Source organism: Papio anubis, chromosome 13 (assembly GCF_008728515.1).
Source record: "Papio anubis isolate 15944 chromosome 13, Panubis1.0, whole genome shotgun sequence".
NCBI lineage: Eukaryota > Metazoa > Chordata > Mammalia > Primates > Cercopithecidae > Papio > Papio anubis.
This window is the reverse complement of record NC_044988.1, coordinates 97,132,850-97,152,749: the sequence shown is the minus strand read 5'-3', so window position 1 is coordinate 97,152,749 and position 19,900 is coordinate 97,132,850. Positions and strand designations below refer to the sequence as shown.

The 19,900-nt window shown below is 46.9% G+C and overlaps 1 protein-coding gene across 2 annotated transcripts in view; it reads right to left on the bottom strand.

The window, feature by feature from the left end:
- STXBP1 (syntaxin binding protein 1) overlaps nucleotides 1–19,900 on the bottom strand; it is an 81,678-nt gene that overhangs the window by 14,745 nt on the left and 47,033 nt on the right. For both annotated transcript variants that reach the window (XM_003911919.3, XM_003911918.3), the window contains exons 5-15: nucleotides 18,334–18,412; nucleotides 17,232–17,335; nucleotides 15,081–15,229; nucleotides 13,099–13,183; nucleotides 11,895–12,025; nucleotides 10,088–10,195; nucleotides 7,991–8,051; nucleotides 5,570–5,635; nucleotides 4,412–4,492; nucleotides 1,732–1,870; nucleotides 922–1,031 (exon numbers count right to left, since the gene is read on the bottom strand). In XM_003911919.3, the coding sequence (XP_003911968.1) occupies nucleotides 922–1,031; nucleotides 1,732–1,870; nucleotides 4,412–4,492; nucleotides 5,570–5,635; nucleotides 7,991–8,051; nucleotides 10,088–10,195; nucleotides 11,895–12,025; nucleotides 13,099–13,183; nucleotides 15,081–15,229; nucleotides 17,232–17,335; nucleotides 18,334–18,412 (1,113 nt within the window). The remainder of the gene's footprint in view (nucleotides 1–921; nucleotides 1,032–1,731; nucleotides 1,871–4,411; nucleotides 4,493–5,569; nucleotides 5,636–7,990; nucleotides 8,052–10,087; nucleotides 10,196–11,894; nucleotides 12,026–13,098; nucleotides 13,184–15,080; nucleotides 15,230–17,231; nucleotides 17,336–18,333; nucleotides 18,413–19,900) is intronic.

The following is a 19,900-nucleotide window of genomic DNA, read 5'->3' as shown; positions in this document are numbered from 1 at the left end:
CTCTCTCAAAAAAAAAAAAAAAAACAAAACAAAACAAAAAAAAAAAACAACTCATAAAAAATGGCAAACATAGGTCAAGTATGTAAGTGCCATTAGAAAAAAAAAAAAAACAACAAACACCAGGCAGTTGAAAAAGTAGTTTGCTGCCTGTTAGAGGAGGGCATACTACTTGGAGCATGCCGTACTGGATTTCAGCAGCATAGCTGTACTGAATGAATGCATGTCTCCATTCTCATTTTGATCCCTCTTGTGAGCAAGGGTTTAAAAATGCCAAACTCCTGCTAGTTACAGGGCTATGGTCTGGTGGCACTGGAACAGTTTTGTCTATAAGATTCCAGAGGGAGAATATTTGCAACCCTAGCTTTGTTAGTGCTGTGCCTATAGAAGACAAGCACAGTGGGGCTGCGACATACGAGGCTCATGGCAGAGTCCTCTGCAAGGGTCCTGGAGGCTTCACCCCACCTCTTCTAGAGCACATCACATGGTCCAGGCCTCCCAGATAATCTGCCCTAATTTGGCTCTGAACCAACCCAGTGCAGTAGACTCAAAGGTGGCCAAACTGCTAGCTCTAAGCATCATATTCTCATCTTCACAGGGGACGCTGAGGCTAAGCTGTCCAAAGGTGAGGCCAGACGGACGCTGAGACAAGACAGATAAAACGGCGGGGACCCTGTTATGGTTTGGTTCCAAGACAGCTCAGCTTTCACGTCTGTGAATGACTCACTGCTGTTCAGGTCTAGTTCTTGGCTTTGTGCCTCTAGTTTATATATAGCTTTACACCTTTATCCTCTGATTCCGTGTCTCTCTCTCTCGACGTACGAGTGTGTATCAGAGGATGCTGTACGTCAGTCAGAGAGCAGAAGCAGACAGATCTGCCAGCTCCCCTCCCGCCTCCCTGCAGAACCTGAGCTGGCCTCTTACATCGGTGACGATGGGCACACCAAGGTGAGCCATGTTGGTGATGATCTCACTGTCCTCTGGGGGAATCTGGGCGTGCTGGATCAGTTTGTTCAGGTTTTCCTCTGTGATGCCTGAGGGCACAAGACACCCGATCACCACACACAGCCCCCATGCACCCAATGGGACAGGCTGGATGGTGGCCCTTCTCCCCTCAGCGTTAGTGGACATTGCTCCTCTAACTCATCAGCTTCACTGTCGGTGAGGACAACATGAGGATCCCGATTCCCCTCCAGCCACTTTGCCTGAGTGAAGACCATCAGCAGCTGCTCCTCACAGTCTGTGTTTCCATCTGCCCCCTGGCTTCTCAGCAACCCCTGCCCACCCGCACCCTGAATCAAGTCAAACTGGACGAGAGTTTTATTATCTATCTTTTGTACAATGGACATTCCTGGGCAACTGTGATTGAACTGGGTAAAAGTCAGTTTTTAAAGGCAGAGATTACCAATGTGATGCAAGTTAAAAATACCTGGTGGGCAGAGCTCTGGTAAACTGGCCACGAGGCCAAGCAGCGTTCCTTCCCTCCCCAGCCCTGTCGTCTTCCATCTACTCCACACCATTTATTAACTCTACAATGACCGGGGAACATTCAGCCTCTAGCTGCAATGATCTGACTACACTGTATTTCCCCAAACAAGAAGGGCCCGCGGGATCCTCTTTCCCTTCCCCAGTACGTATCTTTTAAATGACTTCTCTACTTTGTTTCCTCTTTCTCAGCTGTCTCAGTTTCCCCAAGACAGGGCCTGTGCCTTTCTCTAGGTCCCACAGCCCTACCATTCTTCAAAAAGATGTAGAGAAGGATGATGCGGATTTTGTCGTAAGTGCTGACATTGGCGTCCAGCAGAATGGGGACGATGGCTCGCATAGGGTCCTTGATCTTCTCTCCCTCCGCATCTGTACCCATGGCCAGGTCCTATGGAAAACATATCTCGTTGGCCCCATCTCTCTGGTGACAGTGTGGAGGGATGGTAGCTCTTAGGAAATTCAGGATCCACAAATGTCTAGAACTGCCAGCTTGGTTGGGGAAGGTCTTAAAACAGGTGCTTCTATTCTCATCATGCACTGTAGTTAGCAGGAGTGTGATCAGCACTGTCTCCCACAGCATCAGTGAGGGTGGATAAAAGCCCTGAGTGCCACTTGCCCGACAGAAACCACAATGATTTCCCATCTTGTTTTAAAGTAGGCTGTTCACTGTAGGTGAGTGCCAGCATACTTGTGCCAGCTTCTCAGATAAAGACTCAATCCTGGCTGGGGGTGGTGGCTCATGCCTGTAATCTCAGCACTTTGGAAGGCTGAGGTGGGAGGATCTTTTGAGCCCAGGAGTTTTGAGACCAGCCTGGGCAACACAGTGGAGACCTCATCTCTACCAAAAATAAAAAAAATTAGCCAGGCATGGTGGCGCATGCCTGTAGTCCCAGCTACTCAGGAGGCTGAGGCAGGAGGATTGCTTGAGCCCAGGAGTTCAAGGCTGCAGTGAGCTATGATTGCACCACTGTACTCTAGCCCGGGTGACAGAGCAAGACCCTGGCTCATAAAAAAAAAAAAAGAAAAAAAAAGACTAAATCTTGGTAGGCCCTCTAGAGGTACAAGGCCCTATGAGGGAGCAGGGCTTAAAGGGATGTGCTTCCCCCCCATGAAAAGTGCTGGGATTTTAGGATGCCTCTGCATGGGCAGATTCTTTCCACTCTGCTTCCCCTCTCATTGAAGCACATGCTTTTTGAGTTTGAACTGCTCCAGGGTTTTAACCTGTTTTTAATCTTTCTGCCATGTTCCATGTGTGAGAAAGGGAAAAAAAAGAGCCCCCAAACCGGCAAATCCAAACCCCAGGAGATGAAGGGGAAGATAAGAGCTGAAAAAACTAGAAATGAAAGAGTGAAGTGAACACAAGCTTCTGACCCCACTTCATGATGCAGGTGAGACTCAGAGCCAGAGAAGGCAGCACGCTGGTCTCAGCCAACCAGGACTCAGCTGCAGCTTCCTTTGTGGCTCTCAGGAGGTTGCCTGAAGGCTCTCCTTTTTTCTCTCAAGACCCCAAGAGTCCAGACAAATTCTGATCTCGAGTTCATAGTCTGTCTCCAGTCTGTGTCCCAGGAAGGCAGGACACCTCTCACAGGCCCCTTCACCTTTCAGTCCTACCACCAGCCTCAACAGACATTTGACTAGCAGGACATGATTTTAATCATGCAACTAGTTCAACCATACTTTTGATCACTTCTGAAAATTTGTAAACTTCCAAAATTAATCCCAAGTTGCATTTTTACTGATTTAGGTATGACCTATTTTCTAGATGGTCAGGTTCTATTTGAGAGGATACCTTGTGTTTGCTATAATCCCCTGTAAAATTGATGGATTTTAGCAGGGCTGCTTCCCCTTATAAAATATTCAATGATACAGGACAGGGCTTACAATCCTAAGCTGAGCCTGTCACATCAAACCAGAGGATTGAAATCTTAGCTTCACACTGAGATCCTGAATTTTTTTCTTCCATGAAAAGAGGCCAAGCTGAGGCTTCGGAATCTTATTATTATTTTTGAGACGGAGTCTCGTTCTGTTGCCCAGGCTGGAGTGCAGTGGCGCAATTTCTGTTCACTGCAACCTCCACCTGCCGGTTCAAGCAATTCTCCTGCCTCAGCCCCCCAAGTCGCTGGGATTATAGGCACTCATTACCACGCCCGACTAATTTTTGTATTTTTAGTAGAGATGGGGTTTCACTGTGTTGCCCAAGCTGGTCTTGAACTACTGACCTTCTGATCCACCCCTCTCAGCCTCCCAAAGTGCTGGGATTACAGGCGTGAGCCACCGCGCCCAGCCGGCTTCAGAATCTTTTAACTTTCTTCGCTTAGAAGTTGAACGATGGTTTTATAATGTTGCAACACTTAAAGAATTAGGATGAATCTAAGCTAGGATTAGTGACTCCACAAGACAGCCTTGAAAAATGTCAGCACTGATTTCCCTTTTGCAGATTAGAAAAATGAAACACAAAGAAGCAGATACATCAAATAATCAGTGACAGAGACAGAACTCAAATCCCAAATTCTCAATTTACAATCCTAGCAAATTTCTGACTGCTACTGCTCTACCCTCTGTCAGGCTCAAGGTCTCCAAAGCTGGCCTGGCCATGGCAAGAGTAGAATACATTCAGAATATAAAATTCTGCCAGCCCTGTCAACGTAGGGCTCAGAACCCCACACATCTTTCTTCAGTCATTCCAGGGAAAATAGAGCCTTTCAAAATAGGCATGCAAAATCCAAACGGCACAGCATTCCAGACCAATCTAGTCCCTACCATGGACAGTGCAACCGCACTGGCTCCAGAGTTGAGACAGCACGATCTAGCAGGCCTTCCCGTCTCTATTTCCTATGATTCTGCAGGATGTTCAAGGTCAGATGTTAAAATTCTGCTGGGTAAATGGACCTGGCAAAAACTTGCCATGGCAGAAGGAGGAGAGTCCTACCTGTTCCACTCGGCAGAGTTTGTCTACGGTGCCTTGGTAATGCTTCATACAGTCCTCAGCAAGGTGCAGGTGGGTGGAGTACTAGGAAAAAGCACAACAGTTTGTGACCAAGGGACTAATCACGGATGCATGCAACATCTACTGAGCACCTATTATGTATAAAACACCGCTGGGCACCAAGGAGTCTCTAGCCTCAGAAAGGAGGTAAAACGTGTGTACAAGCGGGTACACAATCACTACAAAGTAGAAAATGTTACATGTCAAAAGAGAGGGACAAACCACATTCGAAGAGTTAAGAGGAAGGAGAACTCCTTTATGAGGGCAGGTGGCACCATGGTTTTATTTTATTTTTTTGAAACAGAGTCTCATCTGTTGCCCAGACTGGAGTGCTGTGGTGCAATCTTGGCTCACTGCAACCTTTGCCTCCTGGGTTCAAGTGATTCTCCTGCCTCAGCCTCCCGAGTAGCTAGGATTACAGGCATGCGCCACCAAACCCGGCTAGTTTTTGTCCTTATAGTAGATATGGGGTTTCACCATGTTGACCAGGCTGATCTCAAACTCCTGACCTCAGGTGATCCGCCCACCTCAGTCTCCCCAAGTGCTGGGATTACAGGCATGAGCCACCGCACCCAGCCAGTAAAAAAATGATGGTTTTATTACTACAATGCATCCACAAATTCTTTGATACTCCTCCTTTCAGGACGCAGAGCTTCATTCCCTCCTTAACTGTAGGCTGGATTTAGTAGCTTGCTTCTAATAAGCAATGTGGAGGAAGTGATAATGCATGGCATCCAGGATCAGGACAGAAAAGGTATTGTGACTTCCTCCTAGCACTCTCTCTCTCACACGGCTCACTCTGGGGAAAGCCAGTGGCCCTGTTGGGAGGATGCTCAAGCAGCCCTGTGGAGAGGCTCATGTGGTAAACTGAGGCCTCCTGCCAACAGCAGGGGAATAGGACGGAAAACATAAAGAGGGGAAAAGAAAGTGACAGGAAATAAGGTGCCTATCCCAGACTTTCATTTTCTTTTCTAATAAAAATTGAAGATGACTCAAAATCTGTGATTTTCCATAGATCAATTAGAGTAGTAGGGCTTTGAGAAGTCTTTTTGCGGTTGTTTCTACTCAATGATTCAAACAGATGATTTGGGGCTGCCATACCTTGCTGAGCTCTTTCTGGTACTGAGGCATCTTCTTCAGCATCTGGGACAGGTCCCGCATGGTGGTCTGTAAGGGAAAGGAAAGCATATGCTGTCACTCTAATGGCCCTGATGTCAGGAGGCTTTGCAAGGCTGGCGGGCACAGGACAGGACAGCCGCCCTCACTAGGGTTCCCAAGTGCACTCTCCGTAACCCTCAAAATGAATCTGTGAAACACAAGATCATGTGTGTTTAGATTTCCAGGCCTCTGGCTCAAAAATTTTTTTGATCCAAACATGATTGCCTTACAGGTTGGGAACTGAACTCTGAAGTCTCTAGAAGTTACATTTTATTCTATGCTTATTGAACTAGAAAGCTGTTGAGAGCTAATTCTTGGTGAGGAAAAAAATCTTTCTATTCATTGCTTTTCTTCATCCTCAGCTCAAGCAGCCTTAGCATCAAGTTTGCACTTTCTCCCGGCAGAAAGACTGTGGCTGCGTGGACAGGAGAACAGGGAGGTCAGAGAGGGTGGGAATCTGCACCCGAGGGGCAAGATGGGTCTGTGTGCTTTCTAACTGTGTAGGCCATCTAATCCCATCCATTTACCCCACAAAAATTTACCGAATTACTACTATATACCAGGAACTATTAGGTGCTGGAGATACAAGGACAAAAGTAAAAAAAAGAATCTCTGATTCACAGAGAATCAGAGCATCCAGGAGAGGAGCCAGATAAAGCACTGCAGAGATCAGGGCCCTTCGAGGGGACTCACCAGGTAGTGTGGGTGCACATGGCACAGACGTCTGCCTAGTCTAGGTAGGGGACCCGGGAGGGTTTCCCTGAGGAAATGATGCTTGAGCCAAAGAACCTGGCCAGGTCTGAGGCAAGAGGACCCTGGCATGGCTGGAGCAGGAAGGCAGGGCAAGAAGGACAGGGGCAGAGATGAGACCAGAGAGAGGCCTGTGGGGCTCATGATCTGGGCTTTGGAAGGGGTGTAGGGGTGTGTGTGTGTGTGTGTGTGTGTGTTGCAGATGGGAGTTATTCTAAGGGGAACAGGAAGTCCCTAAATGGTTTTAAGCAAGGGAGTAATACAACCAGAGTTGCATTTTGGTAATTCCACTTCCCTTGACTAAGAAAGGTGCGCCACCTCTGATAAACAGGCAGGATATGGAGAGGCTCAGGTAAGGTAGGTTATAAATTCTAATTTTTTTTTTTTTTTTAGATGGAGTCTTGCTCTGTCACCCAGGCTGGAGTGCAGTGGCGCAATCTTGGCTCACTGCAAGCTCTGCCTCCCGGCTTCATGCCATTCTCCTGCCTCAGCCTCCCGAGTAGCTGGGACTACAAGGTGCCCGTCACCACACCCGGCTACTTTTTGTATTTTTAGTAGAGACAGGGTTTCACCGTGTTAGCCAGGATGGTCTCAATCTCCTGATCTTGTGATCCGCCCACCTCCGCCTCCCAAAGTGCTGGGATTACAGGCGTGAGCCACCGCGCCCGGCCATAAATTATAATTTCACTACAAGTTAAAAAAAGGTCTCGCAGTTTGTTCTTCTGGCTTAAAATGAAGCATGATCCAAAACAGTAAATATTAACCCTCAGAGTAACAAAAAGCAGTTCTCTGTAAATATCGAAATCTAGGGGTTCTGGATCTGTATCTTTTTTTTTTTTTTTGACAGAGTCTCACTCTGTCACCCAGGCTGGAGTGCAATGACGTAATCTTGGCTCACTGCAACCTCCACCTCCACCTCCCGGGTTGAAGCAATTCTCCTGCCTCAGCCTCTCAAGTAGCTGGGATTACAGGTGCCCACCACCATACCCAGATATTTTTTTGTATTCTTAGTAGAGATGGGGTTTCACCATGTTGGCCAGGCTAACCTCGAACTCCTGACCTTGTGATCCACCTGCCTTGGCCTCCCGAAGTGCTGGGATTACAGGCATGAGCCACCACGCCCAGCCTGGATCTGTATCTTAAGTGTAAAAATGGCTGGGCGCGGTGGCTCACACCTGTAATCCTAGCACTTTGGGAGGCTGAGGTGGGTGGATCGCTTGAGGTCAAGAGTACAAAACCAGCCTGGCCAAGATGGTGAAACCCCATCTCTACTAAAAATACAAAAAAATTAGCCAGGCGTGGTGTTGCATGCCTGTAATCCCAGCTACTCAAGAGGCTGAGGCAGGAGAATTGCTTGAACCCAAAATGCAGAGGTTGCAGTGAGCCAAGATCCTGCCACTGCACCTCAGCCTGGGAAACAGAGCAAGACTCTGTCAATAATAATAATAATAATAATAATAAAAACAAAATAAAAATAAGGCAAAATGATGTAAACGAAAAAAGGGATATGACCTTTCTAACCCACTAGTCCTATTCAGAGGAGGCAACTTCCCTGCTCTTAGAGAGAAAGCAGGGACTAATTTACTGAGCATTTGAGCGATGGCATGGGTTTACCTTCTCTCCAGTATTCATTCTCTTGCTAGAAGAAAAATCTTTCAGAGACCGGGTGACTTCCCTGGAAAATAAAAGGAGGCAGCTAAGTTTCACAGCAACACCATAGGCCTTGCTATGGATGCTATAGGAGTCATGCAATTTTTTCCTTTAGGAATATGTGGTACTCCTAAAGTGGTTTTCCTGCCAGTAAGGTATGCATTTAAAGTTACTTTTTGCCAGGTGTGGTGGCTCACACCTGTAATCCCAGCACTTTGGGAGGCCAACGCGGGCAGATCAGCTGAGGTTGGGAGTTCGAGACCAGCCTGGTCAACATGGTGAAACTCCGTCTCTACTAAAAATACAGAAATTAGCTGGGCATGATGGCACATCTTTTTTTTTTTTTTTTTTTTGAAACGGCGTCTAGCTCTGTCGCCCAGGCAGTAGTGCAGTGGCGCAATCTCCACTCACTACAAGCTCCGCCTCCCGGGTTCATGCCATTCTCCTGCCTCAGCCTCCCGTGTAGCTGGGACTACAGGCACCTGCGACCTCGCCCGGCTAATTTTTGTATTTTTAGTAGAGACAGGGTTTCACCATGTTAGCCAAGGTGGTCTCGATCTCCTGACCTCGTGATCCGCCCGTCTTGGCCTCCCAAAGTGCTGGGATTACAAGCGTGACCCACCGTGCCCGGCCATGTGGCACGCTTCTGTAATCCCAGCTACTTGGAAGGCTAAGGCATGAGAATTGCTTGAACCCAGAAGGCAGAGGTGGCAGTGAGCTGAGACTGTGCCACTGTACTCCAGCCTGGGTGACAGAGCAAGGCTTGGTCTTAAAAAAAAAAAACAAAAAAAGAAAAGAAAAGAAGTTATTTTCTAAGAGAGAAGAGAGACACGTAGCTTTTCTAATTAATATTTGAAACCAGTGATCTCCAGAGTGGGGTGTACCAGATTATTCAAGGAGAAAAGAGAAGAAAATATTAGAATATCTGTGTTTATTTTACCTCATTCTTTTCAAATTTATGTTGGAATATAAATAGTGAAACATAATTCATGTTTGAAAAATATACAAACATATATATATGTTATAAATACACACATTAGTACAATAAAGCATATTTTAAATTCATAAATACATTTAATTTACTGAAATGTGGATTAATATCTTTTTTATTTTTTGAGTCAGAGTTTTGCTCTTTTGTCCAGGCTGGAGTGCAATGGCGGAATCTTGGCTCATTGCAACCTCCGCATCCCAGGTTCAAGTGATTCTCCTGCCTCAGCCTCCCAAGTAGCTGGGACCATAGGCACACGCCACCACGCTCAGCTAATTTTTGTATTTTTAGTAGAGATGGGGTTTCACCATGTTGGCCAGGCTGGTCTCGAATTCCTGACCTCAGGTGATCCACCTGCCTCGGCCTCCCAAAGTGCTGGGATTACAGGTGTGAGCCACCATGCCAGGCCATGGGTTAATATCTTTTTAAGCTGAGTGATCAAAAAAGTTTAGAGACCTCTTCTCTAAACAACAGAACTATCCAAGGCTGTATTATTTTCTCACTCTTCCTGGGAAATTTCCTGAATATATCGCTAACTCAGGGTAGCAGAATGTGTCTTTCTGAAAAAGCAGAATCATTATCTACAGTTTAAAGGTCTTACAACAATGTTTAAATATTAGAAACATTCTGAAACATTTTCAGAGCTGGATACAGTTTAGTAAGGAGACATCAGCTATTGCTCAGGAACTGTAGGTAAAACAGGGAAGGTTGAATATAGCAGCTATAAAAAAGAAAGTCCAATTGTATACTGTGGTGTTTGGGTCTTTCAACGGAATGAACTAGCTTTAAATTTTTAATGTTTGTAATGCATTTTTCTGAGAGAGCTACATATGTTTTCCAAGAATCCTAAAAGCAGCCCTAATACAAAATTGATTTTCTAACTTCACGAAGTCGGAGTAGCTCAAGCTCAGAGAACAGAAGGGATTTATCATTATGGGTTAGCATGTTGATGACTCTGCCAAGGAAACGAATTCACACAAGGATGAGCCCCCACGAGGAGCCCAGAGTGAGCACATCATCAACAGCAGCTGGGGAGAGGGGCCTCGCTGGAGAAGGGGGTAGGGGGCTCTTACTGGGACACCTCTGCGATGTGCTTGTGGCGCAGTGCTATCCACAGGTCGTCGTCCTCGTCCAGGAGCACCTCCTTCACCCGTGCCTCCCCAATGCCGCTTGTCTCGTACCTAGAATGGAGACGGGACTCAGCTGGAGCGCACTGTCTCCACAACAGTCATCGAACCCTCTTCAGCTTACAGCAACAGCTCACCACCCTCAGCTGTCAGATGTTCACAAGTGCCGTCACAGCAAGTCCCGAACATTGGACGTGTCAGTCAGGCCTGCTGTGGCAGCACTGACCTGGGCTGCAATTCCTTGGGTAGGAGAGACTCAAAGCTCTATTCAAAGTCAACCAACTTGAAACTCTGTCTTAAAATCTTCTGGGTCAGCTGATACAAGCTCCACCTGAGCTGCCTGTCCAGGGCATGAAGTCAGGTCATACATGAGTTTAGTTATTTATAGGGGAAAGGTAAAGATCATATCTGTCCCTCTGGAAAGGCACTGGGATGTCATCCTCAATGTGTGGTGCCTAAATAGCTTCCAGCAGCTGCCTGCAATGGGCCCTCGGCACCCATCACAAGGGAAATCGCAAACAGCTGGAGGAAGCACAAATTATAGCTACCAACAGGGAGAACCGAGATTCACTCATATTTTTGGAATCTTCATTTTGAAACCACTATCTTTATGATGGGTGCTATTAAATGCCATGAGAACAATGTCTGTTCTCATACAGTCTGTTTCTCATGCAGTGTGGTTCCATAAAAGGAAAAACTAGTTTTTAGAAACTAAATTTCTGATGATTGTTACCAAGAAAAATGTTTTTTATAAATGAAGAAAACAGCTTCTCTGTAAGGAAAGTTTAGTATGAAACTTCTGTTGATATATTTCATCATCACCATATTTCAGGATCTATAAACAAGAAGTTTCAACTCTGCCTCCAGAGAGGCAGAACCAGTGCAACAGAAAATAAAAATTTCACCTCTGAATGAGATACACACATAAACACAAAATCAACATATTAACATATCCAAGTAGGCTATGACCTGAGGTGATGTGAGCCGGGAAATGAAGACCTAAAGTGCCTGTCCTCCCCAAAAAGAGGACAGGTCATGAGTTCCTGCCTAGAAATGCCACGTGGATCTGTGGAACTCACAGAAGAACTTACAGGCTAATTTGCAAGGCTGTATCAATGAACCATTTTTCCTAGGGTTAAAAACACTCTTTTGCTGGGCACGGTGGCTCACACCTGTAATCCCAGCACTTTGGGAAGCTGAGGCAGGCAGATCATGAAGTCAGGAGTTCGAGACCAGCCTGGCCAACATGGTGAAACCCCATCTCTACTAAAGATACAAAAAATTAGCCAGACGTGGTGGCGCACACCTGTAATCCCAGCTACTTAGGAGGCTGAGTCAGGAGAATTGCTTGAACCTGGGAGGCAGAGGTTGCAGTGAGCTGAGATCGTGCCAATGTACTCCAGCCTGGGTGATAGGGCAAGACTTCGTCTTAAAAAAAAACAAAAAACAAAAAACGCTCTTTTTCTGCCAGGCGTGGTAGCTCAGTGAAATCCCATCCCTACTAAAAAAAATAAAAAAAATTAGCTGGGCATGGTGACACACACCTGTAACCCCAGCTACTTGGGAGGCTGAGGCAGGAGAATTGCATGAACCCAGGAGGCAGAGGTTGCAGTGAGCCGAAATCACACCATTGCACTCCCGCCTGGGCGACAGAGCGAGACTCCGTCTCAAAACAAACAAAAAAACCCGTTCTTTTTCTAGACATATTTTTGGTTCATGTGCAGAGCTCTGGGGTCTGTAACACTATACTTACTTGTATACATCATTTTCGATAGGCAGCAGATCATAACTCATAGCCTGAAAAGTCAATTCGTGGAGCACAGGGGAGCTGGGGTCAAAGCCTCGATCCAGGATCAGAAGCTGGGAGCGTGCCTTGTCTGGGCCCTGGGGGAAAACAGGGAGATGCTTCACAAGCTACTCAGCCAACTCCGGCTTCTCCACCTAGTGAACCCCTCTTGCAAAGGAGGGCAGCAGGAAGCAAACTCTGAGGTGCAAAGCTATTAACGCAGCACAGAAGTCTACCACTGGACAAGATCACCAAAAACACCCTAAAGGAACTCCAGGGTGGCGGGCGTGGCTCAAGCCTGTAATCCCAGCACTGGGAGCCGAGGCGGTGGATCACGAGGTCAGGAGAGATCGAGACCATCCCTGACTAACAGGTAGAAGCCGTCTCTACTAAAAATACAAAAAACTAGCACGGGCGAGGAGTGGTGAGCCTGTAGTCCCAGCCACTGGGAGGCTGAGGCAGGAGGAATGCAGTAAACCGGAAGTGGGCTTGCAGTGGCCCGGAGATCCAGCCTGCCTCAACCTAGGCGTGGGAAATGAGACTCACGTCTCAAAAAAAAAAAGACTCCAGTGTTTCCATTTCATAGCAAGCGCACTTAGAGGCAGATATGAAATGCTAGGAGCCGAAGTGAGTTTCTGTAGGAGCGTGCTGCCCAAGTTCAACTACAAATGGGGCAACCACCCTCCAGTGTGCCCGGGACTGAGCGGGTTCCCAGGACCTGGGACTTTTAGTTTTAAAATCAAGGTGGTGAGGAAACAGCTCTGTATCTTGATTGTAAGATGGTTACATGAATCTATCCATGTGTAAAACTGCACAGGACTGTACACAGAGCATGTGTAAAAACGAGGGAATGCTGAATGAGCTCTGAAGAGCGTGTCAGTGTTGGTTTTCTGGTTTGCTATTGTGCTTCTGTGGGTTTTCCAGGACGTGGGCCATTCAGAGCTGCAATCAGGAAAGCCCTGGCAAACAGAACAAGTTGGTCACCCTGGCCACGCTGAACACATGTAGATCGCCCTGCCCCAGGGGCTTCGGGCATTTCGCTGGAGGCCAGTCCCCGGGAAAAGCAGCACTGACATACACTCTGTGGCAACAGAACCAAGCTGTCTCTGGGACTGCCACACAAACACTGCGGTCCTTGGTAAGAAAACAATGTGGTCCAAGCCAGACTTACCTCCCCCATTGTTGGGTCATCAGCTTTATAGGCATCAAGCTTGTCCTGGATTAGCTGAGCCAGCAGGGCATTGTCCTTGTATTCCCTGACAAAGGAGGAGTGATAGAGCATGAACCACCCAGCACCATGATGGTGCTAGCTGCCCCCGGGAAAGGAAGTCAAGCAGTGCAGGGGGTTAGGGGAGATGTGAGCATCATCTGTATTGGTGTTTTTACAATGAGAGTATAATTAGAAAAGGAAAAGCAAAATAAAACACTTAGCTCAGTGCCTGGACCATAAATAAGTGATTTTCTTATTGCTTTTTTCCCAGAATTATCTAAGTGGAAACGTACATCTTTCCAAGCAGCTTCAGATAAACCACCGCACTTCCACTGGGGGCCCTGACCAGTCAGTCAACCTTTTGCCACGATCAGGCCCCCAGCCTAACTCCCATGATTCTCACTTCCCTCAGTTCACATTCTCTTGGGTCTTGTATTGTTTTGTTTGTTGGAGAGTGACATTTCAGCTGGCATGGCCAGAACAATGTGAGAACCTTTGAACCTTTCCCCATGGTTGGGTCTGATGGCACTCCCTGGCCCCCACCTGACCTGATGCTGGGCCGGTGGCTGCCTGCCTCCTGGCCAGTGGCAGCACTGCAGCAGCCCTGCTACCAGCCTGAGCTCCTGCTGGTCAGTCAGGAGACGCCACCTAGGTCCCATTTCTTAACTGCCAGCCGGCTTTGTCATGAGTACCAACAGTGGAGGGAAGCCAGGCACTGGGACAGCAATCACGAGGTGTTTTCTATGGCCACAACTTCCAGCAGACAATGAGGCCACAGGATGGGTGAACCCATGATCCGTGGCAACACCAAGTTCTTGGTTAACCCAGCACAATGCCTTGGCAGCCTAAGCCCTTCCTGCCCTACTCCTAACCTGCTGGCAGTTACGAGTCTACCTCTGCACCCTCTCAGATTCTATCCTTACCTGTCCACCCCATTCCCATCACTCCAAGACCAGGCCCTTTGTTCCTTCTGCAGTGGCCTCCTGTTTAGCCACCCCTTCTGGTTTTTCCTTGCCCTGACTCCTGCTCATATTCCAGCCTTCACTTTCCCAGAGTGCTGTGGTCACCCCCCTGTCCAAATCCCCCATAGGTTTCCAGTGATAACCACTGAAGGACATAATCCCAAACCTGACTTCCGAGACCTCCAGAATTGGCTTCATCCCATGCCACTGCCCTACACATACACTGTGCTAGACTACCCGTCTTCCCCAAATGTGCCCCACGTTTTCCCAACTCCAAGTTTTTGTTTATACCAAATGCAAGAGCGAATTGTACACACAAAATGCTGGCCCCTCTCTCCTCATGAGCCTATTGTCACCTGTGGTCTGCAGACTGGCTTCACCCTTGGCTCAAAGGGCCCTCTCCCTACTGTGGTTGCCCCCAGCACTTGGCGTGTCCTGTCTCGCAGGGTCGAGCCTGCAGGGGTGCATCTCTCATGCACACACACGCTGGAAGGCAATCCCACCCATATTCCCTGATCATGGGCTGGGTCTTCAGCTTCAGGTGCCCCAGCACTCAGCACACAGCAAGCAAGAGAGGAATGCGTGGCTTTATAAAATCTGAGGAACATGTCCTTTGGAGAATTACTCTCTTTGTGTTTTATCTTACTCTGAAACATCTTTAGTAAAGATAGTATTTGTCTTTAAAGATTAGAAAGACATTAAAAATGGTAGGCAGCCTGAGTTGCAATTACATAGAGGTTCACATTTTCGTTATTCAATAGTTGATTTGTGCTTTTTTCTGCATGTATTATTATATTTTGCTATAGCATTTAGAAGATAACAAAACCATTGGAAGAATAATTTTAAGTGAGAGATGCTCAAATCCTGATCTTCTTGAGACAACTGTCAAAGGAACTTTAAGGCCGGAGGAGGAGTCCAGGCCAGCTCCTCGCTTGGGGGACACACAGGATGCCACTCTGGCAGAAAGGTGCGCTGTCTTACCCCCGATACCGCACAGCCGGGTACTCCTTCAGGGTGGCACACAGGGTCGCGATCTGCTCTGCCAGGCGCTCCAGTATAGGATTCTTCATCTGAGCCTTGTGGGGACTGTAGAAGCTTTGGAAAGAGTCAGCAGAGTCCAAGGAATAGACCTGGGGAGGAGAAAAAGTATTAATACATATTGCGAACTATCGGAGTATTCTCCGACCCTGGCAGTGAGTCTATAGAATATGTTCCTGTTTCTTCCACAAATATGTGCTGGGTGCCTACCACGTGCCCACGTGCTAAAGACTTGGGAACTATTAGTGGCCAAAACATCCCTATCCTCAAGGAGTTTGCAATCTAGTAGGAGAAAGCAGGCAATAAACATAATGAAAAGCGAATTGTGTGGTCCTGAGAAACTGGCAAGAATATGAGAAAATATCAGAGCAGGGGAGGATGTCTAGGAGGGCTGGACAGGGAGGACACCGGGACTCGCTGAGAAGGTGACGTCTGAGCAAGGGCTTGAAGGTGGGATGTTTATCACCAGCAGGGGACTTCCACATGCAGGGAACAGGTAGTGCCAAGGACCTCGGGCAGGTGTGTGTCTCGGGTGCCTGGAGAACAGTGACAAGGCCAGGAGGAGAGCAGAAGGGGTTAGTGTGAGACTACACTGGAAATTGTAAGCTTAGTTTCAATAAATAAGAGACAAGCCAGATACTGTGTGTGACTGCGGGCAAATAAAGGAGCTATTTATGGATTTAATAATACCTTATCTTCAGTAGTATGTTCTGAGTATTTGTCTTTTCTTTCTTTCTTTCTTTCTTTTTTTGAGATGGAGTCTCGCTCTGTTGCCCAGGCTAGAGTGCAGTGGCATGATCTCAGCTCATTGCAACCTCTGTTTCCCAGGTTCACACCATTCTCCTGCCTCAGCCTCCCAAGTAGCTGGGACTACAGGGATCCGCCACCACGCCCAGCTAATTTTTTTGTATTTTTAGTAGAGATGGAGTTTCACCGTGTTAGACAGAATGGTCTCGATCTCCTGACCTCATGATCCACCCATCTCGGCCTCCCAAAGTGCTGGGATTACAGGCGTGAGCCACCATGCCCGGCCATATTTGTCTTTTCTTTTTCCATTTCTTTTTTTTTGGAGTGTGCTAGAAGTTGAAGATTCTCTCTTAAATGACTGAGTCTTCCAGTTATCAGTATTCTCTTAAATTCTCATTTATATAAACTACCTTAATCTTTAAAAATGGTATATAAAAAGAGTTTATTACTTTATCAAAATTTCTGAAATATAATATTGTTGAATATGCTAAAGCTGGATTTTGTTCTGTCCACGTAGGGACGGAACACACAAAAGAAAAAAAAAATTCCTTTCCCCAAGCAGGTGACAGGCTTTAGGCCAAGTGAGAAGGAAGCCTGTTTTCAAATGTTCACACTACATCTTATGCATCTCTCTTTCTCTGAGAATAGGTCACTCTCTGGTGTCTCGAAGCTGATCTGTAAAGATCCAATATGCCACAATCATCTTTTAGCTCCATAAAATGCATCAAAGTCCTGTGGTTTTTGTTTCCTTGTTTGGTAAGAAAAGACATTTTAACAACTCTTAAAATACCAAGACAAGTTGTGTCTGTTCTCTCACAATCAGCTTCACCTTTATTTGTTTAATAATTTTGTTTGTTTCCAAGGGAGCACTTTATGGGCCTGGCATTTGGCACTTGAAGTGTTAACAGCTAATGACGAAGGCTGCCATCTGCTCTTTCAGCACATGACAAACTGAGGTTATCTCTACCTAAAAAACAGTCTCCTTCGCAGCAGATGGGATGCTTCTGCTCCCCTCCCTCGCTCTCCTTCCAAGCTCGTTTCTGATTGGCTACTCTGTGGTTATTCAAGGAGTCAGCCGACAAGAGTGAGCACTGAGAGCAAGGATGAAATGCACACAAAGAAAGGCACAAGGCTGATGCAAAGTCAGAAACAACTGGAGAGTAAGATGAGGGCAGGGGGCAGGCCCTATGGAATACTATTTCCATTCAGTAAACATTCACTTATAACCTGTTATTTGGCAATTCAGAGCATGGTACCTTCCCTCCCCCACTCTTTAGTAGGTCCCACCCCACCCTCTCAGAATAAGAGAGGATGCAGATTTCCTTCCCACCCCCTACTCAGGCTCACCTGGGATTCGTATGGGAGAAATGCAATATTGATTTCCGTCAGAGTTTTGATGACTTTGGCTGCTCGAGATTTTACCAGTTCATTAAACAGGGCATCTGGACAAGCTGCAAGCATGACAAAAGACAGTTAGTTGGCTTTCCTGTCCATTTGCTGGTTCATTTAATAGCTGCACACGTACAGTGGGCTCTTCATTTTATCAGGATTTTTTTTTTTTTTTTGAGATGGAGTCTCACTCTGTCACCCAGGCTGGAGTGCAATGGCGTGATCTTGCTCACTGCAACCTCTACTTCCCGGGTTCAAGAAATTCTCCCACCTCAGCCTCCTGAGTAGTTGGGATTATAGGCACCTGCCATCATGTCCAGCTAATTTTTGTATTTTTGTAGAGACAGGGTTTCACCATGTTGGCCAGGCTGATCTTGAACTCCTCACCTCAGGTGATCCACCCACCTCAGCCTCCCAAAGTGCTGCGATTACAGGTGTGAGCCACTGCACCTGGCCAAAATCATTCTTCTGCTATATCCTTTCCACTTCCTCAGTGGTGAGTGCCGTGGGAGTTTATCCCCAGAGAGAAGATCTCTGGGTGAATTCTTACTGTTTTATACTCTGTAGCTATCCAGGTCAATTCATCTCCCTCTGCTTCTCTGCCAGAATCTGAGCATAAAATCCCCACAACATAAGAAAACTAATTCCACGGTAATGACGCAGGTTCTATTGAATACAAAGACTACTGGATTGGAATATCTTTGTAATTGAAAAATTGATGGAAACCTACTACAGCATACAGTGCTGACTGGAAGTCTACATAAGGAAATGCCAAGCCTCAGGAAGGTCATTCTCAGCACCAAGCCTGTCAGTCCTGAGAAGAGGTGCTTGTGTGCTATTTTTCAGCAGGAAGGGCTGCATGATCTAGTGGGTTTGTATTTGGTGCACTTATTTTTGTCTCTTATGCAATTTATCTTCTGAAGAGAAACTAGCAGATTGGGACAAGCATGGTAACAACCCATTTCTTCCCTCTTGACCTGCCTTAGTTTTGGCTCAGCCCAGCTGTGCAGAAATGCTAACCTGCCTGATGGGACTGGGGACAGCTCTCGGTTGTACTCACAGTCAGTGAAGAAGACGTGTGCGGCCCGGTATTTAGCAGTCGGCGGGTCCTTAAAGTCACTGATGAGAGAGTGGACGGACTGTGGACAGGGGGAGAAAAGAGGGACCTGAATCCAATTCTAGAGCCAAATGGGACCTATATCTGAACTGAGTTAAATCCAATGGCTTCAAGACACTTGCACAAAATCAGGAGATTTTTGATGCATAATTCTAACACTCATGTTTGGCCACAACCAAGTCCTGAGGACTTAAAATTAGTATTATTTCAGAGTTTGGATGAACAAAGGCCTTCTTAGCTCATTCTGGAATGACTGTATCAGTTCTTTGGAGCCATGTAATTAGTTGTTAGGAAGACACCCACAACAAAAGGAAACTGGGCAGAAACCTTCCAGGAGATTCACATTGATGACCTTTTGGCAATTTACTTGTATCTGTAGAAACTCATATGTAGGCCAGTTTTCAAAGTGGAAAGAAAGTGTGCAAATTGGAGGAAATTTATATAGCCTAAGACACCTAAGGCTGGCGTGGTGGCTCACGCCTGTAATCCCAACACTTTGGGAGGCCAAGGCAGGTGGATTGCTTGAGCTCAGGAGTTTGCCACTAGCCTGGGCAACATAGCAAGACCCCCATCTCTACCAAAAATTAGCTGGGCATGGTGGCGTGTGCCTGCAGTCCCAGCTATTTGGGAGGCTGAGGTGGGAGGATCACTTAAGCCCCAGAGGTCGAGGCTGTAGTGAACTGTGACCACACCACTGCACTCCAGCCTGGGTGATGGATGAGACCTGGCTCAAAAAAAAAAAGGCTGAGCGTGGTGGCTCACGCTTGTAATCCCAGCACTTTGGGAGACTGAGACAGGTGGATCACTTGAGGTCAGGAGTTTGAGACCAGCCTGGCCAACATGGTGAAACCCCGTCTCTACTAAAAATACAAAAATTAGGCCGGGCGCGGTGGCTCAACCCTGTAATCCCAGCACTTTGGGAGGCCGAGGCGTGGTGGCGGGCGCCTGTAGTCTCAGCTACTTGGGAGGCTGAGGCGGGAGAATGGCGTGAACCCGGGAGGTGGAGATCACGCCACTGCACTCCAGCCTGGGAGACACAGCGAGACTCTGTCTCAAAAAAAAAAAAATTAGCTGGGTGTGGCAGGGGGGCGCCTGTAATCCCAGCTACTCAGCAGGGTGAAGCAGGAGAATCTTGAACCCGGGAGGTGGAAGTTGCAGTGAGCTGAGATTGTGCCACTGCACTCCAGCCTGGGCAACAGAGTTAGACTCCGTCTCAAAAAACAAAACAAAAATGACAAAACAAAACAAAATCTGCCTAAGACAACTATTACCCAGAAGCAAGGAGTTGGACCTTGTTTGGAAGGTGATTTGAAGTAACCTCCAAAATTATAAGACAGGTAAATCTGAACAGTAACTGGATATTGATAAAATAAAATGAAAGCATAAAATACCAAAGTCTGGAGGTGGACTGCTAATTAGACAGAGTGGGTCCTACCTGAAGAGGGAGTGCCAGGGGGAAAACTAGAATGATGTAGGGCCATGGAACACAGGCTCTGGTTTTCTGCACAGC